The sequence below is a fragment of the Penicillium chermesinum genome, assembly GCF_028974085.1.
Source record: "Penicillium chermesinum strain IBT 19713 chromosome Unknown utg000004l:1.0-3345178.0:1.0-3348027.0, whole genome shotgun sequence".
Classification (NCBI taxonomy): Eukaryota; Fungi; Ascomycota; class Eurotiomycetes; order Eurotiales; family Aspergillaceae; genus Penicillium; species Penicillium chermesinum.
This window is the reverse complement of record NW_026695314.1, coordinates 163,111-189,546: the sequence shown is the minus strand read 5'-3', so window position 1 is coordinate 189,546 and position 26,436 is coordinate 163,111. Positions and strand designations below refer to the sequence as shown.

Below are 26,436 nucleotides of genomic sequence, written 5' to 3'. Positions count from 1 at the left end.
CATTGACTCCTGACGTATGTAGGATAGGATATGCCAGAGGGGCATCTCGGTAGCGAAGGATGTTGGACACCAGAATCTATGAACGACAACATCCTACTCAAGACCTATATGGTGATTTTACTAGTCATGTAAGCTACATATAAGCCATTTATAGTAGTCTTTATACATCGAAGAGATGTCCAGCGGGTATTCGATACTATTCGGAAGTCTCCACCCCGATCCGACCCGATTTCGGGTAAATAACAGCTTCAACTTGGGAGGTTTTCTGTTCTTCTCGAACGACCAGTCTCTGCTGCCCATTTGAAATTCACAGTTTTCATCTTACGTGAGTATACGTATATGCTCCAGGGCTGGATGTGGGCTAGCCGTCGTTAGCTGATGCATTCTCCAGGGCCAAAGGCTATCATTCACACATGAAGATATTCGCCTTCCTATTCGACGTATAGAACTCATGTAGTTGGCTGAAGCAGCCTTGATATAAATTAAAATGAGGGTCGTTCCGACCTCTGCCGACCACGATACGTCTCTTTCCGAAGAGCGTAAGACAGCTCCTCGCGACGTTACGAGTACGGAGGCAAAAAAAGAACCAGGACCAGGGGATTCCCTGGAAGGGATCATAATCAGCATGGAGAACCAACGCCGCCATCTTCACAGTCCTTCTGGACGTCGCTCTTGTCTCCACTTACTTCTCTCATGTCTCCAACGCCACCGCACGAGACAAGGAGCGAAGCAGTACATGAGTATGAAGATCCTCAGGCAGGTGCGAAAGCCGTCAATAATGCCGGGAAATTTGCTCCACCACAGGATGAGAAGCCTACACATAATTCTCAGTCATGCAATAGCCTAGAATGCAAGCCCCATGCTACAGGGGAAACGGATTTGTCAGTCACCGAAGCATTGAACAAACCGAGTGAAGAGTCCCCCGAACCATACTACGCCCCTGCTCAAGTCCCGGCTTTTAAAGCTCTCCAGAAGAAGCGCCTAACGGGCACCCGCACGAAGCAGCTCCTTCGTGCTGCAGGCCGGGCACACGACGATCCGCCGCCACCGCCAGAACTCGGCTTGTGCTGTGGCAGTTCGTGCGATCCATGCGTCAATGACCTCTGGCGCGAAGAGCTATCTGTGTGGAAAGAGAGATGGGGGGGATCGAGGGGTGGAGGGAGGAGCCTCGAGGAAGGAGTTGGAATAGTGATCTGATATTGAAAATCTATACCCAGACGCATAGAGATATGAATGCTTCGCTTGTAAATGTCATGCAAAAAGGTTCGACTAGATGAACGTGTGTATGGTCATTCTTTGGAGGGAGGAAAAAAAAATGCTGTTTTATCTACCATAGAGCCCACCATAGAGCCCACATCCCAGCCAGCATGTAGAAGCCTCCCCAGATGCCCAGTCTCGCTCCAAGGCTCAGGTAGTAGGCTGCTCCGAGGTAGCTGCATGTGATGATTCCCTCCGAGTTCCGATAACCGTATGAGGCATTCAGCAAGGCGCCGGTGGGACATCCAAATTGCAATGCTGCTGGACAATCTTTGACCATCGTGTAACAAATGTCGGTACAGGGCAGAATCTCCCTGTACGGACCCGGCTTTATCAACGTGTCGATGATCGCATTGCGCGAGTAATTCGACTTGGCTTCTTGGCGGTAAGGGGAGTCTTCCGGTAGATGGCTGCCATTGATGAACGCTTGTGCTGCATTCCGCACGTGTTTGTAAGAGTCGTTGCTGCTGAAATCGGCACACCGCGGGATGCTGACGCTGCAAAGCCATTGCTTATATGCCTGAGCGCATTTGTCGCAATCCACAGACAAAGAGAACATCGATTCGGGATCAGCGTGGCACTGGATCTGTTGCAAGGAGTAGTTGAAGTTCTGGTAGTAGGTGCTCGTGTAATTGTCGTAAATTTGACGAAGTTCTTCAACTGTTTTGTTGGGGTTGGAGGGAACTGCGTATGCGACTTCAGAGCAGAATGTAAGGTTATACAAGACTGCGCAGTTATTATCTGGGTTTAAATCGATGTTAGTATAGACCCTTCGGCCCTCAGACAGGAGAATGCGAGAAGGGAACACACCGATTTTCGTGGTAAAGTTCATTCGTGACCACACAGTTCCACCGCCGCCGATTTCACCATCCGTGAATCCAAGATTGTTGGATGCGTTCTGGGCCGTCCCCAATGTGCCGTAATAAGTGGAGCTGCTGTTGAGGCCCAGAAGGTAGAACTGTTGCTTCGGCTTATTTCCCAGTCCACGGCTCGTCATGGTCACATCGTCTTTGGCATTGCTTTTGACCTTTGCAAACCCATTCAGGGCACAGACTGACATTTCTAGGCCATCAAGATCCGTATTGTTGGTATTTTGCGCCCACATCATATAAGGAGGCGTCATGTTCATCCATTGATTGAAGTTGTCAGAGCCCTCATTGGCCTGCGTCAGGTTGTTTGTCACGAGCAACGCAGCATTCTGATCCGAGTCCAAAAAATACAGGACCGGAGGCTGGTCTTCCTCCAGTTCGACTGTCTTGAAGAAATAATCGTCGATCGACGCCGCAATATGAAACCCATAGTTGCCCTGATAATCGGTCGAGTTGGGCGCTGCCACGCTAATGTAAACATTATCATCTGCCTCGATCTCCATACTGAGATATCCAGCGCTGGCTGTGGCCACGGTTTGGAGTGAGCTATCCTTCCCAGGCCCTGGCAGCTGCAGCTTGTTACTTGTCGAGACGTAGACTTCCAGCTGAGGAAAGAGACCCGCCGCATTAGTCTTGTTTGTCGATGGTCTCGTGCATTGGGTTAGAGACAGATACACTGTAGTGGTCCGCTTCTCTAATGTCCCGTCCCTCTTCTCCCTCTTCCGAAGCCATCCAACCTGGTCCGGTGGAACGGTTTGGTTATTTGAGTCGAGGTAAGGTGGCAATTTCTTGGTCCAATTTCCGTGTGGTCCCTTGATCACATCACTCGGGATGTAGAACGGTTGTGATGTTCCAACATTAACTCCACCCTGGAGGTGCATGTTATTCAGCAGAGCCTCGCCTGCAAAAGCTCTGCGTACCTTGTCCAGCTCAAAGACATCCCCTTCTTCATCTCCCATCACGCTGTCTCGTAGTTCTAACCCATTGAACGAGTCTAGCGAGAATGGGAATCCATCCCCACCCGGGGATGCTGGAGCCGAGGCCTTTGTTATCGCCGACTGGGGTATCATCGTCGCTCGCATGGACCGGAGTCACGCATAATACGAGGAGTATCAAGAAGGATGCAAAAAGAGTTGCAGTCAGCTGGCACTGCAAGGCTTGGTATTGGAGTCGCATGGAAAGGTGAGGGCGGAGGAGCGGGAATGAGCATGGAGGTTGTTTTGCGGGGGGCGCAACAGCGCGGTCGCTATGGATCAGTTCAAGGGGCGTATATTTATCAGGGGTTTCAGCGCATGATACCTTGCATCTGGATGTACAAGAACATCTGGTGTTGTAGCTGGGCACGTTGGACAGGGCAGTTGTGTTTTATCGGGGAAATTCAATCTTATCAAGAAAACGTTGGTGCCTTGGTGCCTCGTGGCGCGTAGATCCATGCCCCTGGGAGATCAGGAGCCATGATTAATTCACCATTCCTCTAATTGTGTTCAGGACTCCAGAAAGAGAGTTGTGTGTGTGGCTATTGGCAGCAATTACATGAGAATGCGAGGAACAGAGTTTATCAGGGCTTGTTGTCGTAGACGAGACACATAGCAAGTGCCTATCCAAAGTGTAAAGGCTCACCAGCGTAAATAACTACCTCAGATGGTAGCATACGCAAGTTAGCGATCGATGCCCATCTTCCAGCTCACCCCAGCCGCAGCAAACCTCGCACAACTTGGTATCGACTCGAAATAGGCCAGAAAAGATCAACCCAGAACTTCCAGTGATGGACTTGTTCCAGCTACCCCGCCAAGGCTTAATTATAGAACTTGTTCAGAAATACAGGCATTAATGGAACCAGGGAGGCATACCTCTGGCAACTCCTCGCCTGGACAGGCCACTGGATACCGAAGGTTACGAAGACTGCGAAGATGACACTGCAAAGTTCCAGATTCGACGTGGGGGCCAGCTTCTTGAGGCCTCTGCGCCAAGGAACGGACTTGGTATCTCCGTCTCCTCGGACCTTCGTTCTCCAGACGGAGGGAGATGCTTTAGATCGCCCGAATAATAAAAGACTCCACCATGGCGAAGGCCGATAGCTCGGGTCGCGTGAAAACATGCGAGAACTGCGTACGCGCGAAGATCCGATGCACGCGGACTCCCTCGTCCCCAATCTGCGATCGGTATGAGCCCTGCACGTATGTCCTCCATTGCCCAGCTAACTGGAGCAAGATGTCATCGTCTCAATAAAGACTGCTATTTCCGGCCAGCTCAAGTCCGCAGGCTCCCTGCTAAACGGTCAAGGTAAGGCGCCAGCAGTCTATCATGGGAGCGTCGACGCGGACTCGATAGCTAACGTAATGGGTATCTTCAACCCAATTAGCCGCATTGATCATCTAGAAAGCAAAGTGGATCTGATCCTGGGCCAAATCCACGGTGTCAACCTCCAGCAACGTCCAGAGGTTTCACCAAATGAATCCCAAAGAAGTGGCGAATCTCAGGGACTTGATGCTCTCGATGTCATTGGCAGAGGCATCGTCGGCTCTGCAGAGGCTGATGTGTTGCTGGGTTATTGGCAAAGGGAAGTGGCCCCTGGGTTCCCTTTTGTGGTTATACCAGACAATGCTACCGTCGAAGACTTGAGATCGGAAAAGCCATTCCTGTTGCTGTCGGTTCTTTTTATGACCTCGTACCAAGACATCGCTTTAAACGCGGCGTTGGACGAGGTCATCAAATCCTATGTTGGGGGCACGGTGGCACAAGGCACGTGGAATCGCGATAATTCCCATGACCTTCTGCAAGGGCTGCTTGTAATAATCGCTGGGTATCGCTTCCATCTCCCCCGCCCCTCCATATATGGCATGTGGTCATTGACAGCTTCTTTAGATCAAAGACACTCATTCACCTGACACGTCTTGGCTATTACCGGCAACTAGCAGTCGCTGTCATTTATGAATTAAGGATTGATCGTGCACCTAAAATCCGAAGCCTCGAATCGCGAATCAACATTGTAGAAGATGTAGACAGTCCCAGGACTTTACAGGGGATTGCTAACGCTGAAAGCCGCCTGTTGATCGGGTTTTATGTGATTCAGTCAATGTAAGACCTTTCGTGGGGTCACTGAAAGCCCTCCTCCTCACAGAGCTTGATGACTGACCTGTACTCGCACCCACATAGGGAATGCAGTATTGTTCAAAAAACAGCCTCGCTTCCGTGGTCTGCTTTTATGGAATCAAGCGCCAGGAAACTTTCCGAGACTTGTGAATATCCATCTGATCGATACATGGTACACTATGTGCAGTCTCAACATCTGCTTGACCGGATCAATAGCCTCGCCACCTCTGGTATTGCACAGGGCAGCGGCTTCCACGGAGAACTCGACCGACATGTCCATGCATTCAGAGCCGAAGTGGAAGAATACAAAGCACAGCTTCCTTTCCCTATTAATGCAGATTGTAAGACGACCTCCAACTTGTGCTCCACTTCTGATACACATCCTGCCTCCCTATTTCCCAATTCCCTTTCTCGTTTCACCTGTGTTGCTCCTCTCTACCCCTTCATACTCTATCACGGTGAACCAAGCTCACACATTGTCAGACCTCATTGCTGCACAGTATTGTGCCTTAGAGCTCCATTTGTGCCATATTAGTCTTTTCGACCCTGACCCGAATACCGCATCGACCAGTGACTCGCTTCTCGTTTCGAAAATTGACACTCTTTGTCATGGCTTGGCCGCTGCAAATCAGTTCTTTGACTACTATGCAGAAACTACGCCATTAGGGCAAGAACGTGGCTTTACCTATGTGCAATGGATGCAGACTGGGCTTATCATTGCAGTGGCTTGCAAGCTTACACTCGCAGCCCTTGATCCATCTTTGCGACAGAATACACACCTCCAGAAACTTCGGGAAGCTCTTGACTTTGCGGGCAGGTTGCGACTTTTCCAGATGAGACTGACTCATATTGACCGACCGGATACCAGTCTGCCAGAGCACAAACGGAAGCACGCGCCTTCCCACTACGAAAACTGGCTGAACTGTGTTGCGGAGTGGTTTGAAGGCAAATACCGGGCTGCTCTTGCGGATCCTATGGCTGGGATCACGAGCACTATGTCGAACCCCATGGAGGATTCGCAATATGCGGATGGCAGCGTTGATGCAGGTGCCCAGCTTGATCAGAATCTTTTCTGGATGGAACTTCAGGATATGTCGATTGAAGAGATCTTGAGCTGGATGGGGCCAATGGATTTCGCAGCTTGAAAAGGCAAGCGGAGTCATCGCGTGCAAGAGGCATTTGTTGATGCGTGGAGATGGAAAATACCCCGTCTGGAATTCTTTTACGGAGAATGATCTGGTAGTCGCCACTTATTGGAGATGAACATAATAACATGTAATGCTTGTACAAGACGGAAAAAAGACTTGAAGGATCAAAAGACGCGATAGACGCTATGCCTCTTATTTCCGTGCCTAGCCAGGAGGAAATCGGCAACTGGCAATGCATGGTATCGAGATGATGGATGAGATCGTCGTGATAAAGACACTCCTTACCGCACGCCTGGTACCTTTACATTTGCGATGCTCTCGGCCACATGCAGGACACTTCTTGTGACGGCCAAATCTCATACAAATTTCGCTCTTCCTGCCAGCTTTTTACAGTATTTATCTCGTTGATCGACTCACTCAGCTGCCTCACCTCATCCTGATGTTGCTGCTGCATTTTGTTCAAAGTGTGTTGATAACACGCTACGTCCCTACCTTGCTCTTCCTGGTGCTCGTTCTGCTGCTTAGATATACGGCTTCAATATACGAGCCTCCAATTGACGGATCATCTCGTCGTGAATGCGCCCCATACTATCTTCAGAGCTCGGATATCCTTATCCCAGCGCTTCAAAAAATCGGCTTGCTCCTTCTGTTCATGGGTAGTCACCGCCCATGAACTTTTGGCCATGGGCTCTCATTGCTCCTTTCATATCCTCTTCCATTTCTCTGATTTCCTGCTCGAGCCTGTTTCTTTCCTTTCGGACCTCAATTTCCAGCTTTTGGCCGGCAGGAGTCTTCATTAAGAATGTTCCCCTGCTCGACCGTTTCAGCCTGGCTAGCAGATTTTCACTTTCTGAAGGTGCTTGATTTGTCATACCAGGGACAAAGTCCTTGTATAATTCGGAGCGCCAAGTTAGGGTTACTGAAATGTCGTGGCACTTTAGCTCCTGTCGCCGCAAAGAAGCCCCAAAATTCGTCCTGAATCTTCAGCAGGTTTTCAGGACTGTTGCCCACAGGCCCCTTCCCCAGAAACTTATCACAAATGTGCCATTCTTGGTGCCCTTGCGCCAACAGAACTCCTTGAACATGGTCAGATCCCTGGCAGTGTAGCCTTCTATCCGGTTGTCACCCATACGAAGCGAATATAGGATTTCCCGCGCGCCTATTTCATCCTTCTAAGCTTTCCGTCGCAGCTACAAGATGTGCACCAGCAGGTGCTTCTAGGAATCCAGAAAAAGAGACAAACAGGGCAGGGTCTGCAGCATGATATTCATACCAACAAGGCGCTACTCGAGAATGAGCAGCATCACTGGTGAACGAGGCAAGCAGGACTGGCGGGTGATGCGGGCTATAGTCGTTGGAGAAGAGAAACATTGATCTAGAATACCGTGGCATCGAAGAAGAAGAAACGGCAGTGCACAAACAGCTCATGGAGTTCTGATCAGAAAATGAAGCAGCGATGTCGGCCACATTGGAAGCGATATAGAGACTAGCGATACGGAGACTTCAGAGGACGGGTGTCATGAAGCGCAACCTCATACCATTTTTAGGCATCCTCGCAAATGTCGCATCGCGCCACTTCACCTCAACCATGGCTCGTTCGTTTTTGGCTCATCCCAGGCAGCTGTCATTGGAGTAAATATGACGTTCCTCCTGACTGACCACCCTTGATAGAACGAGGTATAGAAGACCGGGGCTACTGTCTGGCCAACGGCATCGATCAAGGTCACGACATACTTCATGCAGTCACAACGCCAAAAACCTACCTCGTATAGGGCTGAGCATACAGAGGCCATCCAATTAGATTAATTGATGGTTCAGTGGATCAGTTTCCGAGTTTCATGTGTAATTGTATTCGACCAAATGTACGGGCACGGGGAATCCAAGAATATTAGCGACGCTCACAGAGCCTCTGGACCAAATATGAACAAATGATATGACCAGCAATATGATATGACCAGCAATCGGCCACCGGCAATGGTGAAGAAAAGAAACGCTGAAAACAAGAATCGAACAGACACTAAACTAGCTTCTGCCAGCGCGCAAGAGCCATGCTAACAACTACCAATCCAGCCATGACTCCAATGATGCCAAAGAACCAACCAAGGCCTCCATCGTCTTTTCCAGGAACATTGACGTTCATCCCGAATAAACCACAGATCAGGTTCATAGGGACAAGAATGGTGGCAATGAGAGTCACCTTGCTCAGAACCTTGTTAACGTGGTTACCAAGGGCAAGGTTGGTGACGTTCAGCTGAGCCAGGTAATTGGTGTGTGACCGGCTCAGCATCTTCTCGAAATGACCCAAGTTGGACATCATGGTCACGACGTGATCCTGGATATCACCGAGATACAGACCAATGTCGCCACGCGGAGTCACCGAGTACTGCTCGTTGCAGCGCTTGGAGAATCCGCGGATGACATCCGCCTTGCCACCCAGCAGTCGCATGAGCGACATGACCTTCTTCCGCAGGCCACCAATTCGAGGCAAGAAGGATTCGAAATCGTCAACCCGGGCAATGAAGACGTGATCTTCAATGGCCTCTGATTCGAGTTCGACGTCTCGGATCACGGGACCAAAGCTATCAACGATGTCGTCAATCATCGCATAACAGATCCAGTCACTACTTAAAGAGACGTAATCACGCAGCTTGCCAATACGCTTCCGAACGTTGGCTGCATGCGGGTTCTCGTCGAAAGAGAATGTCAGAACACCATCCCGGAAAACGACCATGTAAAAGTTGACGGGCTCCAAAAACTCCTCGCTGGTCTTGTCCATCTGGTAGAAAGTGCGGAAACAGACAAAATAGTACTGCTTGAAAAGTTCAACCTTCTCGCGGGCTTCCTGAGTCTGAATATCTTCTTGAGTAAGAGGATGGATGGAGAAAGCCTTGGAGATGGCATCTAATTCCGCCTCAGTGGGGTTGACTACGTCCAACCACCACACACCTCCTTCAGGACCCAGCTGGAACAGGTCCCGAAAGCTATCACCCGGGAGAACCAAATCTCCCAATTCAGCAGCATGTACCGTTGTCTGCGACTCGGACGAAAAGAACCCAAAGCGAGTGGGACTATTAGTATTTTCTAGCTTTTCGATTGGAACCTTCTCGCCAAAGACGTCGGGGAGCATGGTTTCCGAGCCAGCATTCATCGGGCAGGTCGTGGATGCAGTAGAATCAGACTTGTTGATCTCATCCACGTCCATTTCCTTAGCGCCAGGCCGAAGATCATAGAAAATCCGAGGTTTCTTGCTCTGCGAGGACATGCTATGCTTGCGATGACCGGCAGCTTTGGTCTTCTGGTGCAATGCGACAAACTCCTCCAACTCCTCATAGTCGATAACAGGGATCCGGCCAGGTTCTTCATAGTTTGGCATGCATGCGTCTTCTGGTGCATCAATCGGAACTTCACTTGGCTGGGGTCGCACGACGCTGGCATTGCTAAAAGTCGGACGGCGTCGTGGCTGCGTGGCGCCCGAGACCGTGCGGTGCAAGATGGCTTCCAGATCAGGCGGAGCGTGGCTATCGAGAGTGTTGGCCCGCTCACGTCGTCGTGGGTCGGCGAAGGCATCGACCGAGTTTGGAGGAGATGAGGAGCGCGCGGAGACGGACGACTTGCGCGAAACATTGCCAATCTCTGGCTGGACGATGCTAATTCGGCGGGGCATCGGATGAGCGGCATTGGGATCGACCGAGAAGCGTCGGTCTAGTGGGCTCCTCTCCTCGTCCTCATCGGCGACAGCTTGTTCGAAGTCGCGGAACAGGGGACCAGGCTCGCGCAAGACATCCTGGACTTGCAGCAGGTCAGGACGTTCCGGAGCGTCTCTTCCAGGCTTTTGAGTAGCAGGGGCTTGGGAAACGTCTCGTGGGATCTCCATAGTATTAATGCGCGGCGTGTCAAAACGGTGCTCATCCAGCTCTGGAACGGGAGTGCTGAACCGCGTAAGGTACAGATCCTTCTCAGAGTGAGGGGAGTCGGACATGTTGGACGCAAGGCCGACCAATGGGTAAATGTATTAGAACGCCAGGATGGGCTGTGAAAGAGAATGTTTTTTTGGGGTCCCGAGCCGTGGGGATGTCTTCTTTTCTGGTGATATTAAGTTGAAAGGCGGTTGCTATGCGGCAGCACACGAACAGCCACAGACGCAAGCCGGTGTAAGAGAACCGATAATGAACGGATCTCTAACCACAAGCCAGACCCTCAACAAGGGCCTGGCGTTTCCGGACACACGTCTGGCTGCCGTCGGATCGGAGTGGTTATGAAGCCAAGTTAGGGGGGACGAGTGTCTCCCCCGCAGAAGACCCGGAACTTTGGGCCCGCGAAAGGGTGAAGAAGAGAGGCTGAAGAGTAGCGAAGTCCCGCCAACTTGAATGTATGCGCCGTAGGGTGCGAAGGCGCCAGGATTGCTGGTCGAGGTACGATAAGCGGATGTTGGAAGCGAGCTGACCGCAAGCGAAATCAGTCCGCACAAGATCAGGTCGGAGTTTCAGCAGGAGGGTTCCCCTCTGTGTTTTTATTCTTTTCCTGCGAATAGAAGAGAATTGGAGTGGGAAAGGGGGGAAGAAAAGAAATCCCGTGTGTGGGTGTGAAAGGAAGAGTTGTGGCTTGGGGGTGGCGAGACGAGGTTTTTCTTAGCGGGAGCTGGGGGAGTTTTTTTTTTCTCTGGGCGCTTCTTCTGAGGGGCCGATGGCTTGCGGGCCTCCCTTCTCCCTTCCCGCGTCCTTCTGGGCTTCCAGGTGTTTCTGCACGGTGCAGCCGACTCATCACTCGTTATATGCATGATAGAGCGTATTTCCCAGTAGTCCTTGAGCTTTCTTGCTATTCTTGTAGTTTCGTTCTGAAATTGCTAATTCTATATCTTATTTGATATCCAAGTGATGGTAGACACAGAGGGACAAGACAAGCGGACCCCCCCTCAGAGTCCTTGTGGGTCACCGTTACAGGCGAGTCCCGTACAACAAGACCGCTCCGTACTGGGACCATTGCATGACGAGTTCAAGGGCTAGATTGCCCTTTGCCGCATAGCCAGTGTAGTCCATGCTAGTGGCTTGTTCTCTAGGCTGGACCGTATATCTTCTATTTCCACGCTTCAATCTGGCCCTAGCTACCTACTAATATTCTAGTAGGCCTTGCTCTGATGTAAGTGTAAGAATTCCCTGTGACGCGCGGTCTAAACTGGTTTCAAGACGGCAGGATTGGGATTGGGCGCCAGACCCAGAGATCAGGTCCTGTGATGGCCGCTGGACAACAACCGTGCTCTTCACCCTGGGTTTCCTTTCAAGACTAGTTCGTATAGATCGGTCGGTCCAATCGGCCATGCCATTCGAAAAATCCAATCATGAATCGGTGGTTGATCAGCTCCACTCACGATTTCCCCCGGTGTCGGACCGGATTTTTTTAGTTGCCAAGACCCGCATCGAGTCATACCAGACATAATTCACCTCTGGAGACCCCAACTGCCCCTCTCCAGGACGCCATGGACTCGTTTCTGATCAGAACTCCTTGTTCCTCGGCCAACATTGGCCCAGGATTCGACGTCATTGGCCTGGCGCTGTCTCTTTATCTCGAACTCCGTGTCACGATTGACTCCTCCAAGACATCCTCCCCGCTTCCATTGAATTGCGCTATCACCTATGAAGACCAAAGCAAAAGCACTGAGGAGATCAGTCTGGACCCTGAGGTCAATTTGATCACGCGGGTCGCTCTATATGTTCTCCGCTGCCACAATCAGCGCGCATTCCCGTGGAGACTAAGGTACACATCGTCAACCCGATCCCATTAGGGCGGGGGTTGGGATCGTCGGGAACCGCAGTGGTCGCTGGTGTTATGCTAGGAAATGCGGTTGGAAAGCTGGGCCTGAGCAAGGACCGACTGTTGGACTACTGTCTCATGATTGGTAGGTGGTGACCCTCCATGTCGCGTGCGAGATCGTGTAGAGACTTAGGTGCGGAGAATTGGACCCATCTCAAATCTACGGCCGCCGCAAATCAAACTGAATAACGTCAAAAGAGCGTCTCTTTGCATACATTGACTGACGATCGCAGAACGACACCCCGACAATGTGGCGGCATCCCTTTTCGGTGGATTTGTGGGTACCTATCTGAACGAACTTAAGCCAGAAGATGTCGCGCGGAAAGAAATCCCTCTTAGTGAAGTCTTACCTTCTCCCGCAGGTGGCATTGACACCGGGTTCCAGCCTCCAGAGCCACCCCTCGGTATTGGTCACTACCGCAAGTTCAATTGGGCCCCAGAGATTAAGGCCATTGCCATCATCCCAGACTTTGTTGTGCCTACTGCCAACGCGCGCAACGTCCTTCCCAACGAGTATTCTCGCGCAGACGTGGTACGTCCACAGCATCTTCCCTTCAATGGGAGTCAGTCCAATCCATGCATGCTAATGATCCCGTCATTGCAGGTCTTTAATCTCCAACGCGCTGCATTACTCCCTGCAGCCCTGGGGAGCTCTCCTCCGGACCCTGATATGATCTTTCTCGCCATGCAAGACAAGGTGCATCAGCCATACCGCAAGACTTTGATTCCCGGTTTGGCTGAGATCTTACAGTCCATGACCCCGGCCACGCAGCCTGGTCTGCTGGGCATCTGTTTGTCCGGTGCTGGGCCAACCATTCTGGCACTGGCCACCGACCGCTTCACGGAAATTGCAGACCGCATTATCGCACGGTTCGCCTCGAACAACATTACCTGTCAATGGAAATTGTTGGAGCCTGCTCAGGAGGGAACAACTGTGACTCAAGATTAAGTCTAATGCAGCAGCACCCACGTCATCGGGTCGGTTCACCTCCATCCCCGTCTGTGCCCATCCTCCATGTTGCGCGAGACGAAAGCACCGTCATTGATCATAGTTTCAAACTGTGACGTGTATCCATACTGGTCTGTATGGATGTGTATCAACATGATTCCATCGCTTTGAGGTCGTGTCGATGACGAAACCTCGAGTTCACCGCTGCTTCCTGCGTTGTAGGCTGCATGCGCTTAGGACCCGGAAGATTTCCCGAGGAAAGCTCCCTGACAAATTGGCCGATCTCCCTGCTCTTGAGTCCCTGTGCTTGACCGAGGGCTTTTAAGACAAGGTTTATTTACTTATTCATTTATTTTTCTTTTTTGGCGTATGGCCCATAGATATAGACGTAAATGAATCACGAGAAAATAGAACGTTTTATGATCTGTCGTAATTCTTCTTGAAAGAGGCCTTTCCGTCCCCCAACCTGGCCAAAGTTTTGGAATCAAAAAGAAATCATGAGATCAAAGTGAATACAAATTTAGCTTGGCCCGTGGGCTGGGGTGATAATCATCCTTGTGTAAGTAGACATTCTTAGAAGATTTCCAGGACTCCAGGCGGAGGCGGTGGGCAAATCACACCCTTGCGATAAGCCCCCGGAACCCGCGACGTGGTTCCTCATTGCGACTCGGTACAAACATGGACAGCCTACTGGCATCACTCCAAGATGCCCTAGAGGGTCAGATCGTATGTTCTTTAGCAAAACCGCTCTTCAGTCTTATGGCCTCGTTAACAGTTGTGGCAGGACTTCCATGGGCAACGCCTGACACAGCTTCTCAGCAACGTCCTATTGATCATCTCTGGGGTATGCCAAAGTGACATTTGATCCGAGCTTTGATGCAATAAAAGCTTGCATAGATACTGACACGGAATCCTCACAGGTCATTAGCTTCATCGTCGGCTTCATTTATGAAGACATTCACCTCACTCTTTGGGTCGGCCTCGGAGGAACCCTTCTTACTGCACTTGTGGTTGTGCCTCCGTGGCCCTTTTATAATCAAAACCCGGCAACTTGGTTGGGATCTAGTGGGAAAATATCAGGAGGCCCACAAGTGATGGTTGATGGGATCAAGGTCGCTTAGGGCGCAAGAACGTCGCGAATATCACCTACAGAGAGTAATACAAGGGCAAGGAGTATGTATGCGGATTTCAATCAATACCATGGCTCATGGCTACCCGAACGCCAATATAAAAAAGCAATGAATCCCCCTTCTCCTTCGAATTTCCTTTCCCTCCGGAATATCATAATGGCTATTGAAACGGTATGGATGGCAGCAGCCTGGCCGTCCGGTGCATAGTCCCTGGTTTTCGACGTGTGAATTCATGATTTAGCGACCGTACTTTTGGAATTCCCAGTCTCGGTTGTCCAGAGGACAAACTTGGCGAGTCTTCAACCATCGTGAAATGCAGTGGAAGTGGAATGCATGCTAGACAATACCATGAGTCCCAAGTGTCGGCCGGAATGGATTAGAGGATCACTTACGTTGCAGATACCCCAGGCGACTGTGCACTCCTCCGTTGTTGATGAGCCCTGATTGGCTTGACATTCGATGCCTGTTTCCATAAGTTAACCTTCGTTTCAGCCAGAGACGAGCGATTCCAAACTTACATAAGTCCATGATATGGTTGCGGCAAATGGCACAGTTATCAACGACGATGTCCCACGCCCAGAGAGCAACGGCGTTCCACTAAGTAATGAGGAAGTCAGCTTCTATGTCTGGCCCGGTTAGGACTATGCCCGCAAGGTCGTATACCGTACTTTCTTGACCTCGAACTTCTTCTTTCCGTCAGGAACACCGCCCTCGGAATTCTTAGCAACAGCCTTGCCCTTAGCAGTACTTGCGGAAGCTTCCTTCATCTCCACATCCGCCATGATTTGGTGTTCTGATTGGTAGAGCTCGTGGTGGTTTGTTCGTGGTAGCTGGTAGCTGGTAGGTGACAAAGATAGAAAGGAAGTTCGGGAGAAGTTGTTGGCGGGTGAGAGCCCTCGTTTGCTGGGGACCTTGGTAGAGCACTGAGATGAGATCAAAAGACAACGAGCTGCACAGAATTTCAACTGCAAACTTGGGGAGAGTTGTAAGAAAGTTATGAGGCTCCAGCAACTGGAAATCCCCCCACTGTTTGGTCGAAAGCTGGAAGTGGCGGAGGTCTTAGTCATAGAGTCCCCGCCCACCTGGGCAACCATCCGAGGCCATGACTCTTCCGTCACTCTTCTTCTCTCTACCTTAAACGCTCATAACTATGTTTTCGACTTGCGCCTTATTACTGTCGTTCTCTTTTGCCTAGACGGTGCTTGCTATCCTCTTTGATTGCGCTACACAAGCTTCGTTCTTTTCCCTGCTTCGGCGTTGGAAATATCCTAATATTGTCGACGGCTGCTGAGCAGTGACTGGACTTTCTCCTTGATATTCTTACCTCGATCCCTGTGTTTTGAGCGTCTGCGCTTTTCCTTACTCATATTTCCTCAATCTTCCAATCAGGCTGCCTATTTTTCAAGCCACTTGTCGACATGTCGACTCAATCACCTCACCCACCCACGCCCAAGGGCCCTCGCAACAACAACAACAACCGTCGCCCTCAGAAGAAGACTTCTACGCCCATTGCACAGAAGACCGCCATGCTCAGTACACCTCCATCCTCGCCGCCGCGTAACATGAGTCCGGCAGGCGGTGTGACGGATTCGTCTCACAACATCCAATCTAAGAAGAAGCCGCCTCGCTCTGGAAAGAAACCCAAGGACGCAAATCGGGCATCACCTGCCAACCCGGGACATCGTCACACCTCATCCAACCCGAATCTTATGACCCCCCAGGTGAAGGACAATGCTGCCTACGCTGGTCCAACTTTTCATGCATCGCCCGCGCCATCCGCGTTACCTATTCCAAGCTTTTTCTCGAGATCTGTGCCGGAATCGGATCCCCCTCCAAATTTGGAGACTGACAGCGATAATGCCGAAACGGAGCCTGAAATCGAAACTACGCCTTCGAAACCACGTGCTCGGCCTCCACCCATTGTTGATCAAAAGCCCACACCACTCGATTTCTTGTTCAAGGCCGCTATACAAGCGCGCCAACCAAATGCCTTGGATAGCCCGGAGGCGACTGGGCGCATGCGTTCTCCTCAAACCGAGCCGAGACCCATGGCCTCCAACCCGCCCGGCGGGGTCTTCCCGTTTGAGATGGAGCCTTCGGAACATTCGCGCGCTTCGCAGATCGGGCCTTCCTTTGCGCCTTCTTACCAGGATCGTATGAAGGCTTTGCGTTCCTCCAGTTCCCCAGCCGACGCACCGGAGAGCGAGGAACAGCGCCGAATTAAAACTGAACAGTTGAAGCATCTTCTTCTTAACCCGCCACCGCAGAAACCGCCTTCATCAGTGTCTCCACCTCATCAGCAACCTCCTCTGTTTGGTGCTACCAACACTAACGGCAACGTGCCTCACTATGCCACTCCCTTACGGCCCACGTCCGGTCCACCCCTGAACTGTCATCGACCTTCTCCGAGAGGGCAGCTCCATCAATGTAGCAATTCCGCTCGTCCGCAAATTCAGTTTAACGGCTTTCAATATGGTCGACATCCCGAGTCTCCGCTGAGTCGCGAGGTGCCCCCTTATCACTACGTTCCGGGCGCGCCATCTCCATACAGCCATAGTATGGCAAACGTTCCAGTATCAACGCCTGCTCTTGGAAATGGCTACACTTCGCCGCCGCCTCAGTACATGAATGCTACTTACAACATGGTTCATCCACCCTCTCCTCCGAAGCCTACCGATACAAAACAAATGGAAGATGATCTTCGACGAATCCTGAAGATTAGTGCGGGTCCGGGTATCCAAAGCCCCTTTGCCGCATAGACCTGCCTTTGCCCTGTTTCCTGCTTCGCCAGATGTTTTCTCTTTGCTATCTGACGAAGTTGGCATATTCTCTCTCTTTCGTGATTTCGGTTTGCCCACCGCTTCTTGCTTTGGGATATGCTTTCTTTTTTTGTGTTTTTATTTCCTTTGAACATTCGTTACGTGTTTTATGCAATCGATCAATAAGGACATCTCTGGACTGGTCCAGGGTCTTCCTCGGTGGCTTCATCTTGGCTTTGCGTTCACGCACTCTCAGGTAACTGGGGCGGAGTTTCGGTGATACATAATGGCCTTGCCTCTTTCGGTACAGTGTCATGATCGGGTCTTTTTTTTTATCCCTTTCGCAGCTCGTCTTTCGTTTTTGCGAGGAAAGAGAACGAGGACCGTCATTTGCATCACTTGGAGTCGGGATCATTCCAAATGCTGTGTGGTAAGTATTTTTGCGGAGGCCGGTTTAGCTGGGGCTACCGATGACTTGCATTTGCCGAGTTTTGTTTTGTCTGTTTCTTCCTTGTTCTGGGGCTCCGTTGACATGGTGGCTCTGGGCCTTTTCTTTTCTCATTGTGCTTTTGGTTTTCTCTGCGTGCGCTGTCCCTATCCCAACATGCCCAGTCTCCGGTCCCCTTACCACTGAAGCTTCTCGGTTTAGGGGCACCGGCCACTCCTTTGTTGTGTACTAGGGTATGAAATTCATACTGTCCGCTCTTTACTTGTGTTTCTTGGTAATTTTTCTCCAACCCGCAACCTCCCAAACCTGTCTGCTACCAGTGTTAATGTAAACTCCAAAAACTGTACCTGGGTACTGGAGGTTCTGCTAATACGTGCTACGTCGGTGTTACGACCGGGCTCACTGTATCAGGTCAAGCCACATCTGAGCGAGCCACACCTGTCTCTAAGCCACTGTGGGCCTAGAGGCTTCTTTCTGATTTTGCCAGTGCCGATCCCAATAAGAAACTGGGCCAGAATTGGGCCAAAACCAAGTTCTGACTGGCATTTGACTTTCGATCAGGGTCCAATGGCGGACTACGATATAGAACACGCTATCTTGTTCAACCACATTCACAAGTTTCTGACATCTCCAGAATGCAGACAACGCAGCGCGCCCACATGGGCATTTTTCCGCTGACGTGGGCTGGAAGCGTCACAATCCCCCCTTAATCTCTTCCTCCCGACTCGTCCACGGTTCCACAAATGTGGCGGGTATCTAATTTTATTCTGAGACGTTGTGCGATCGTGGCTCTTGATTTGACCGAGTTCACTGTCATGCCAAACGTTGGGAACTCCCCCTTCGCTTGAACGGCTTCCGTGATTTTCCAGTAGATTCTCGCGTCAGAAGAACTCAAGTCCTGACTATCGGGGTTCCCCGTGTCTCTCCGTTTCCACGTTCAACGGCCCCAATAGCGGGGAATCAGATCCCCTCGCCGATCGGTCTCAGAGTGATGAAGCTTAATTCGGCCGCCACAATAATTGCTTCGTAGTGGCTGAGGTTGACGATGTTAGGCTACAAGACCAGCAGTGCTAAATAGACCGTCCCATGTAGAAAGAGTTCATACTAGAATACAACTATTACGACTACACTACTCGTGACTCGTAGGGGGCAACATGCACCCCTTGTTTCGTACATGGCTGCGACCGACAAGAGAGCCGCGAACGTCCAGATTCTTTCTTGAGGGCCAGGGCGATGTCATGATCTGCATGCCGATGGATGCGGCCAAAGGGGGAAAGCGAAGAAAGTCGAAGAAAAGGGAAAAAAGGGTAAAAAAAAAAAGGAACGGATCCTCAAACCCAACTAAATCACGGGGCAGCTTTCTCCTCCTTCCTTACCTAACCCTCTTTTTCTTCGCCAGGAACCCTTTTGTTTTCTTACCCTTTAAGGAGGGAACCTCTTGGTACAACCTTCGATCATCGCCCCTTTCCTTCGCCGATCGACTCGGGTCTCGGTCGCCAATGACCGCTTTGCCCTGACTTTCTCCCCTTCATCCTGATCCCCAACCACCCATCATGGCCAACGCGTACGTCGGCTCCTACCGGTCGGACTTTCGTTGATGCTAACCTCGCTGCAGATTTGGCTCAGCATGGCGCTCTTTTTGGCATACCATGACTTCCTATGACCGCCATGCCTCCCACGATTCTCCCTACCGTACCGGCCGGCACGTCCCTCTCAATCAAAGCCGCCACGAACCACTCACATCCATCGCAACGAGCGCGATCGAATCCCGTCCAGACCTCTCTGACCCTTACAATGATGAACCTTCAAAGGGGATGACCACGGTGCAATCCACCGAATGGTCCGGTTCTCCGACTGACCACGGCTCCCCCAGTCGTCCCTACTCCCCTGGAATGCGATCGTTGGCCTCACAGAAACGCAAATCCAACGATCAGGACAGTGCTGGAGAGATACAGATGCAGAGCTTCCACGATGGCGCACCACCTCCACCCCCGGTCGCGCACTCGTGGCGCAAAATCGAACGATGGTTAGAGGACAACTTTGAGGAACTCCTGGACAATCTCGGTGAGGGGTGCACTCAAAACGACATCAACGAATTGGAACACGAGCTGGATTGCAGCCTACCGCTAGAACTCCGTGAATCGCTGATGATTCATGATGGCCAAGAACGTCCTGGTCTACCGACCGGCCTCCTCTTCAGCGTCATGTTATTGGACTGCGAAGAGATTGTTCAGGAACGACATAACTGGAAGACTGTGAACGAGGATATTCTCGCTGCTCCAATGGTGCACAATGCCCCGTCTCTAGCTCCGCCGCGAGCTCTTCAGCCTCGCCCGCCAACCAGCAGAATTCCAATTGGCGCAGCGAACTTCTCGAGCGCCAAGACTCCCAGCCTCCTGGCGCTGTCCAAAAAGCCTACGCCCACCCCGCCTGGATCCCTCTTGCCCGTGACTGGGGCGGTAACCACCTTGCAATTGATCTCGCCCCCGGCCCCGCCGGAAAATGGGGTCAAGTGATCATCTTTGGCCGAGACTACGATTGTAAGTATGTGGTTGCTCGCTCATGGGCCGCTTTTCTGGCTATGTTTGCGGATGATTTGTGTAGCGGCCGAGCACACGTGGATGAGGAGACCAATGAAATGAAGCTTCTGGAGTTCAAGAAGCAGAACGTTGAGCCACCGTACCTTGAGATTCTGCGGTGGCGCGTGGATCAAAAATACGGCCGCCGTCCGATGCGTCGACGTGGTCCTAACGGTCTGGGTGCTAACGCAAATGGAAAATCCAGCACTCGAGACTCACCATACGGTAGCCCAACTCGCGCTGAGGAACGAGGTCGGTCCCCCCACCGATTCCCCAACCGTGGGCCTGTTCAGAGTCCCAAGACTCCGTTCGGTATTTCGAGTCCTCTCGCACGCGTGACCGAGGAGTCATCCGCAGCTGGACCTTCGATCTCTGAGGACCCCGGGGGAGCGCAAAGAAGACTCGAGTGACGATCTGCTGGACGTGAACACACCACAAGTCTCCAATAAGGAAAACGAAGGCTTCGCCGCAATCAAGGGTACAGAAGGAGACAAAGCTGATAAAAGCGAAGGGGCATCATCATCTTCCAAGGGGGTAGACACCGAGGTTCTGGGAGAGATGAAGAACGTGGCTATATAGAGGCCGGTCTTCGCTTTCGTCTCTCCGTCTTGATCCAAGCAGCCTTTCCCCCCCCTTCCTTTTTCCCCCCCATTGTTCCATGTACTTTGGCGTCTGATGACGAGATTCTGGATTTACGTGACACCGCTCTGCTTCCGTGTATAGAATTCCCCATCCTTTGTTCCCCTCCAGCTTCCGGCTTCGCGGCATTTGTTGTAACTCTAGGGTGCTTTTCTTCTTTCTATGTGTTCTTGATTCCGCTTTCCCCCCCCTATTTCTTTTTCCAACTGGCTTTGCGCTCACGGTCTCCATTGATATTTGCCTGTAATTCTATGATGATGCAGTCTTTGTGCTCTTTGTGTCTGGCTCCAAATACATTTCCCATTGAGTTCGGGCTGTCCTGGTGGTTCGTAGGCTTTCCAGCGATCCTTCGCTTTCATCTCGAGTCCTATTATGCATGTCAGGAGGTCGATGCACGGGCTTTCCGTATGTAAATGTACAGAGAAAGCCAAGCAGCATGTGCGACTTTCAGAGTTCCGCCCATTAGCCCACTAATCCCAATCATCGTCCTCATCCTCTCCTCGACCGCGGAGGGCAGTGTTTCCGCTGCGAATCGCACGTCTTGGAAGGCCTCCCCTGCGCCGGGTTTCACCATCGTCGCTCTCGCTCTCATTCTCTTTCGCATCGTCGTCATCATCTCCTGCAGAAAACCTGGGCTGAGTCAAGACCCCTTTCCGCAAGAACCTTTTCTCTAGCACCTTCACGTCGAACCCTTCGGTCCCATCAAACCCCCCCTACGCCTAGCCCTTCAAACCCAACAACCCGCTCAATGCCCACTCCATCCTTAAATCCGATCACGCACGGTAGGACCCGAATCCCTAGCTTTTCCACCAGAAACGGAGCATTGCGCACATCCACTTTCGCAAACCGTACATCGTGATGCTGTCTCGCCAATTCTTGGAGCCGCTCATCCATCACCCCGCATCGCGAAAAGTCCGGATGGCCAAAGTGCACTACGCACCGCGAAGTCTCGGTAGTGAAGTCAAGCACCGCCTGGTCGTTCTCGAGGGGACGTATGTGCTGTCACGGGAAAGCAGCGAGGCGCCGGCGCCTGCATTTGAGATATCCCTGTTGGTTTTTTGTGAGGCTAGCTCGGCGTTGAGCTGTTGGATCCGTTGAGTCCGGTAGCCTGCATGGTCTTCTTCTTCCAGAGAGGCGAAAAGGGCGTCATCATCAGAGTCAGAGGGCATTGTATCGGTTTGCGATCCCTGGGACTTTCTCTTCCTAGCGGGGGAGGGTGGGCAAGGTCGGCGGAATAGAGAATTTGCGAATTCGCGTCTGGACTAATTCTCAGTTGCTTCAGTGTATCAGCAGCAACTTCCTGTTTCGTTTGCTCCCAAATCACCCTAGGCGGCCAATGGCTTCTGTGGAGGTTGATGTGAAGTTCAAGGCTAGGGAGGACAAGCTTTCAGAATAATACATCGCGATACTTGGCGGTACTAATCGGACCCACTTCAGTGTGGTTCGAGAGAGAGAGGGAGAATGCGACTATAAGCCATTCAGACCTAATGCTTTAGACTGGATGAAGCACACCTTTACAGAGAACGATGTCTAGATCACCATAACATGCCCTCCCCAATGTGTCAAATGAGACAAGTAAAATTACACATCACGTGGCGACCCTATTAGGATTAGTCAGGAGGCCACGCTTCCGAGCAAAAGTTCTTCGAGCGGACTGTTTTCTCCCTCGCGCGTCCGTGTACGCTCCGCTGATTCCATTCCTTATCTTTTGCCCTACAATCTCACCACCATGGCCGAGGACAAGAAGACCGATGACTATGCCATCGAGATGGACAAGTTGGATAAGAGCAAGGAATTCGAGGCTGCTCCTCCGCCGCAGCCCCGTGCCGCCCCGTCCAACAATATGTCCAGCAACCCCGTCTTACCAGTGCTCGCATACTGCGGTTCCTCGATCATGATGACCGTCATGAATAAATACGTCCTCTCCGGGTTGGATTTCAACTTAAACTTCCTCTTACTGATGGTTCAGGTGCGTGAAAGCAGATCGTCAGGGACAGATCGGCCTACCAACCAGAAGCCGCTAACTCGAGACTTTAGTCTGTCGTCTGTATCGCTGTCATTCAAACCTGCAAGTCGGCCGGTCTCATTACGTATCGCGATTTCAGCTCCGATGAAGCGCGCAAATGTAAGTTCTTGCAGCCTTTCAGATAGTGTTCACGGTAACGCGGGTCTGATCGTGGTTTTCGAATAGGGTTTCCCATCACCCTGCTCCTTATTGGAATGATCTATACGGGCTCAAAGGCCCTTCAATTCCTTTCTATCCCAGTTTACACCATATTTAAGAATTTGACCATTATTCTTATCGCCTACGGAGAGGTTTTGTGGTTTGGTGGCTCCGTCACTGGCATGACTCTCTTCTCCTTCGGTCTGATGGTTCTTAGCTCCATTATTGCGGCCTGGGCCGATATCAAGCATGCAGTTGAAACCACCGGCGATACCTCGAGCAAGGTGTCGACTTTAAATGCCGGCTACGTTTGGATGTTGATCAACTGCCTGTGCACCTCGTCCTACGTCCTGGGCATGCGCAAACGTATCAAGCTTACCAACTTCAAGGACTTCGACAGTATGTCTTCGACGCAACCATTCCAAAATACTCCGAACTGACCGTTCACTTTCTATAGCCATGTTCTACAACAATCTTCTCTCCATTCCTGTCCTAATCGTGTTCACTTTGTTGGTCGAGGACTGGTCAGCCGCCAATCTTGCCCGCAACTTCCCTGAAGCCAACCGTAACGGCATCATCATTGCCATGGTGGTCTCCGGAGCCTCATCGGTCTTTATCTCCTACACCTCCGCCTGGTGCGTACGTGTGACCTCCTCTACTACCTATTCCATGGTTGGTGCCCTCAATAAGTTGCCGATTGCTCTTTCGGGCTTGATCTTCTTCGACGCCCCGGTCACTTTCCCCAGTGTGTCCGCCATTGCTGTTGGTTTTGTCAGTGGTATCGTTTACGCCATTGCCAAGATCAAGCAGAATGCCAAGCCCAAGACCGGTGTCCTGCCCACCTCCAATCCTCTGGTCAGTGCCAGCAGCCAGAGCATGCGGGACTCGCTTCGCTCCTAGGGCTAGTTCCAAGGACAAAAGTTGAACGATCTCCCCCTTCTCATAAAGCCCCTTCCCAGGGCTTCTTCGCTTACAGCCGCTTTCCCTGCCTTCGTCCGGTATGCCGGCGGTCATACCATTGGATTAGGGCTCATTTGCATTTGAAATTATGATTCACGTTTCGTTGCAGCGCACGTATGTTAGTAATCATCTGTGGTAAAGCCCCTTCCGGTGTTCGGGACTTCCTTTTTCTTCTCTTGTTGCTGTAACCTGGGAGAAAGGCGTGCCATCTAGGCTACAGTATGATATCATTTCCATAGTAATTGTTCCCCTCCCCCTTCCCCCCCTGTTTTTCCAACCATTCTTGCTTGTCACTCTATGGGGTATCATAGCCTGATTCACTTCTCTACTGTATTCAATGTACATAGCAATGGGAACGCTGGAAGCAATAGATCACTTTTTTGTCCTTTCCAGAATCAAAATCAATTCTTGTTTTGACTAGGTGCCGCAAATGCGATGTCTTTGGTCATGGTCGTACCTGAATATCGGCATGTGTCCAGGACATTGTCTTGGCTCTCCCATCAAATCGTTTAGAACAACAGTGCTAATCACTACTAGGAATCAATTGACTTCCATTTTAATCAAGCACTATTATTATTTATAGGGGAGGCACGCTAAGAAAAGGGCGGGAAAAAAAAAAAGAAAGGCATTCTAGGGATTGGCCCCACCGGGGATCGAACCCGGCCACTTTGCTATTCATGATTTTTCCACGAGGGTGAAGATCATAAGAACAATGCCCTACCAACTAGGCCATAGGGCCCTAAAGTAACGGTAGAGCTTCATCTTTGCATTCTCACTCCATAACGTATGCTCCTTTTTGGGGGGTCTCCGTTGGTGGGTCTTTGGTGGTCACTAGTAGCACATCCTGTCTTCGCCCTGAGGATCTGTCCCATGTATAAACCCGCTGTGATACCTGGCGAGTAAAACAATCTTAGCCACTATCATGGGACCTTCATCATTCACAAACAACAAGCTGAAGTTTTTCTTTCGGCTTTACATGTATCGTCAGCTAGCTGAAGCTGCAAGTTCACTTGGCTATCACTTTGAACTTGGATAGCCTATTCACTCTCGCTGTCGGCCCGGGCTCTCTTCTTCTTGTTCCCCTTTGTAACCTCGTCCTTTACCTGGAAGACATACATCCGGGCATTCCTATCTTCTCCTCTCCAACCGCCTCTGCCACCATCTCTGCCTTCCACTTCGCCGAGGGTTCGCGCATGTGAGTAGCCCTCGTACGAAGCCCACGGAAATCGGAAACTCGTTACGACTTGGAGGCCTGCATGGCGTGCGAGATCCTTGATATTCCACAAGGTGTATGGCTCTGCCTCGAAAAGCGACACCAGGATCTGGCCGGGCTCGGTCCGTGTCGCTTTTCCAGAGGCCAACTCGTCAGCGTCGCCTCCTTCCCCGTCATCCTCATCAGTCTCTTCGTCATCCTCCTCCTCCTCCTCTTCTTCCCATTCGTCGTCAGAATCGGCGGGTTCTGGCGCCGCGGAAAGAAGGAGGAACACACGCCTTGAAGAACTCAACGAGGAGCTCTTGGTTGGCGCGGACCTGCCGGTTCACATCTGTAGAAAGGCCCCCGACGTGCGGGAAGTTGAAACAGATCACATCCCACGGCCCATTCGGGGTGCGCGGGGGGGGTGGGCTTGATTTGCTTTGTTTGGTTTTCCACGCAGGTTTCTTCGGCTCCTTCCGAGTGAAACCGGCCCTTACCTCCTTGCCGCCACCGCCTTGGAGGCCTAGCTTGCGGGCATCAACGGAGTAGAGGACCTTAGGACCTTGAGCGCTTTTCGCTGTTGGTTCTTGTCGATTTTCTGAAGGCAGGGGGCCTTCATTGGCCTTGCTTTTGACCTTCGAGTGCAAGATGTCGTGGATGTTTTGCGCAGCCTGAGGGTATTTCTTCAGTAGGGTCTCCTGGGAGTCGTAGCAGGTGGCCAAGAGCTTGCGACATTTATATTGCTTTGCCAGCGAGCGCGCAAATGAGAAGTCACCTGGAATCTGGTTAGTAGGGGTCGTCTGTGTTGATTGCGTGAATTCAAGTTGATAGTATATGTTCTACGAACATGACACAGCTTTTACATCAAGCAGAGGTGTTCCAGCTAAGGGGAAAGTCATAGCTAACCTTCGCCAATCAACAGAACTCGATCTCCTCGCAGGAATGGAACAATGGGCCTCTGATTTTGCTGTACTGGCAATTTGTTCTGTTTATTAGCGACATCGGCTTGTGCCTTGGCCCCCTGACCTTTGGGATTTTGCCGGGAGCCTTGCTTTGTGCGTGATGGAGGAAGCTTTTGCTTTTTCCGAGGCATTTGAAAGGCTGAACTTGTTTTGAAAGGGAGATGGTGCTATGACAAGAAACAGATCCAAATCGTAGATCAGTTCGAGGCTTCGAGTGGAACCCGGATAAACCCACTCCGGATAGTCCGACGAGGTGCATAACGAAGGACAAGTAGGAGTCCTACTAATAGTAGGCCTCCTTATGCATATCATGACCCTTCTTCAACAGAAGGATTATTTCCATATCCTCAGGACAAACCTAGCTTCATAGCTTCTTCCAACTTCATGCAGTCCATCGGCAAGTTCTATGGATTCAGCAATGATTTGGAAGGCACTTTGGGTGGGAGTGCTAGGACTACTAGTGAATGACTGAAACG

The 26,436-nt window shown here is 51.2% G+C and overlaps 12 protein-coding genes across 12 annotated transcripts; 7 read left to right on the top strand and 5 right to left on the bottom strand.

Annotated features, from left to right (window-relative positions):
* Positions 1-693: 693 nt before the first annotated feature.
* N7468_004962 (uncharacterized protein) lies at positions 694-1,197 on the top strand (the record flags this gene model as incomplete). The annotated part of the gene is made up of 1 exon (XM_058474259.1): positions 694-1,197. The coding sequence occupies one exon, from the start codon at positions 694-696 to the stop codon at positions 1,195-1,197; it is 504 nt and encodes a 167-aa protein (XP_058329999.1).
* A 130-nt stretch (positions 1,198-1,327) lies between these two features.
* N7468_004961 (MID1 family protein) lies at positions 1,328-3,196 on the bottom strand (the record flags this gene model as incomplete). The annotated part of the gene is made up of 1 exon (XM_058474258.1): positions 1,328-3,196. The coding sequence occupies one exon, from the start codon at positions 3,194-3,196 to the stop codon at positions 1,328-1,330; it is 1,869 nt and encodes a 622-aa protein (XP_058329998.1).
* A 1,026-nt stretch (positions 3,197-4,222) lies between these two features.
* Positions 4,223-6,364, top strand: N7468_004960 (uncharacterized protein; the record flags this gene model as incomplete). The annotated part of the gene is made up of 5 exons (XM_058474257.1): positions 4,223-4,288; positions 4,376-4,929; positions 4,992-5,204; positions 5,436-5,560; positions 5,703-6,364. 5 exons carry the CDS (start codon positions 4,223-4,225, stop codon positions 6,362-6,364), a joined length of 1,620 nt encoding a protein of 539 aa, XP_058329997.1.
* A 2,020-nt stretch (positions 6,365-8,384) lies between these two features.
* Positions 8,385-10,346, bottom strand: N7468_004959 (magnesium transporter CorA family protein; the record flags this gene model as incomplete). The annotated part of the gene is made up of 1 exon (XM_058474256.1): positions 8,385-10,346. One exon carries the CDS (start codon positions 10,344-10,346, stop codon positions 8,385-8,387), a length of 1,962 nt encoding a protein of 653 aa, XP_058329996.1.
* Positions 10,347-11,840: 1,494 nt separating this feature from the next.
* N7468_004958 (homoserine kinase) lies at positions 11,841-13,124 on the top strand (the record flags this gene model as incomplete). Its single annotated transcript, XM_058474255.1, has 4 exons — positions 11,841-12,030; positions 12,096-12,260; positions 12,409-12,707; positions 12,780-13,124. The coding sequence occupies 4 exons, from the start codon at positions 11,841-11,843 to the stop codon at positions 13,122-13,124; spliced, it is 999 nt and encodes a 332-aa protein (XP_058329995.1).
* Positions 13,125-13,802: 678 nt separating this feature from the next.
* N7468_004957 (signal peptidase complex subunit 1) lies at positions 13,803-14,245 on the top strand (the record flags this gene model as incomplete). The annotated part of the gene is made up of 3 exons (XM_058474254.1): positions 13,803-13,850; positions 13,909-13,968; positions 14,045-14,245. The coding sequence occupies 3 exons, from the start codon at positions 13,803-13,805 to the stop codon at positions 14,243-14,245; spliced, it is 309 nt and encodes a 102-aa protein (XP_058329994.1).
* A 246-nt stretch (positions 14,246-14,491) lies between these two features.
* N7468_004956 (SCF ubiquitin ligase complex subunit HRT1) lies at positions 14,492-15,036 on the bottom strand (the record flags this gene model as incomplete). The annotated part of the gene is made up of 4 exons (XM_058474253.1): positions 14,492-14,590; positions 14,647-14,717; positions 14,773-14,851; positions 14,923-15,036. 4 exons carry the CDS (start codon positions 15,034-15,036, stop codon positions 14,492-14,494), a joined length of 363 nt encoding a protein of 120 aa, XP_058329993.1.
* Positions 15,037-15,672: 636 nt separating this feature from the next.
* Positions 15,673-17,013, top strand: N7468_004955 (uncharacterized protein; the record flags this gene model as incomplete). The annotated part of the gene is made up of 1 exon (XM_058474252.1): positions 15,673-17,013. One exon carries the CDS (start codon positions 15,673-15,675, stop codon positions 17,011-17,013), a length of 1,341 nt encoding a protein of 446 aa, XP_058329992.1.
* Positions 17,014-19,014: 2,001 nt separating this feature from the next.
* On the top strand, positions 19,015-20,450 carry N7468_004954 (SMI1/KNR4 family protein; the record flags this gene model as incomplete). The annotated part of the gene is made up of 4 exons (XM_058474251.1): positions 19,015-19,025; positions 19,077-19,760; positions 19,826-20,005; positions 20,066-20,450. 4 exons carry the CDS (start codon positions 19,015-19,017, stop codon positions 20,448-20,450), a joined length of 1,260 nt encoding a protein of 419 aa, XP_058329991.1.
* A 699-nt stretch (positions 20,451-21,149) lies between these two features.
* On the bottom strand, positions 21,150-21,848 carry N7468_004953 (uncharacterized protein; the record flags this gene model as incomplete). The annotated part of the gene is made up of 2 exons (XM_058474250.1): positions 21,150-21,298; positions 21,620-21,848. 2 exons carry the CDS (start codon positions 21,846-21,848, stop codon positions 21,150-21,152), a joined length of 378 nt encoding a protein of 125 aa, XP_058329990.1.
* A 560-nt stretch (positions 21,849-22,408) lies between these two features.
* Positions 22,409-23,743, top strand: gmtA (GDP-mannose transporter; the record flags this gene model as incomplete). The annotated part of the gene is made up of 4 exons (XM_058474249.1): positions 22,409-22,648; positions 22,717-22,804; positions 22,871-23,242; positions 23,301-23,743. 4 exons carry the CDS (start codon positions 22,409-22,411, stop codon positions 23,741-23,743), a joined length of 1,143 nt encoding a protein of 380 aa, XP_058329989.1.
* A 1,097-nt stretch (positions 23,744-24,840) lies between these two features.
* N7468_004951 (25S rRNA (uracil2634-N3)-methyltransferase) lies at positions 24,841-26,091 on the bottom strand (the record flags this gene model as incomplete). The annotated part of the gene is made up of 3 exons (XM_058474248.1): positions 24,841-25,333; positions 25,398-25,773; positions 25,905-26,091. 3 exons carry the CDS (start codon positions 26,089-26,091, stop codon positions 24,841-24,843), a joined length of 1,056 nt encoding a protein of 351 aa, XP_058329988.1.
* Between the last annotated feature and the right edge of the window lie 345 nt (positions 26,092-26,436).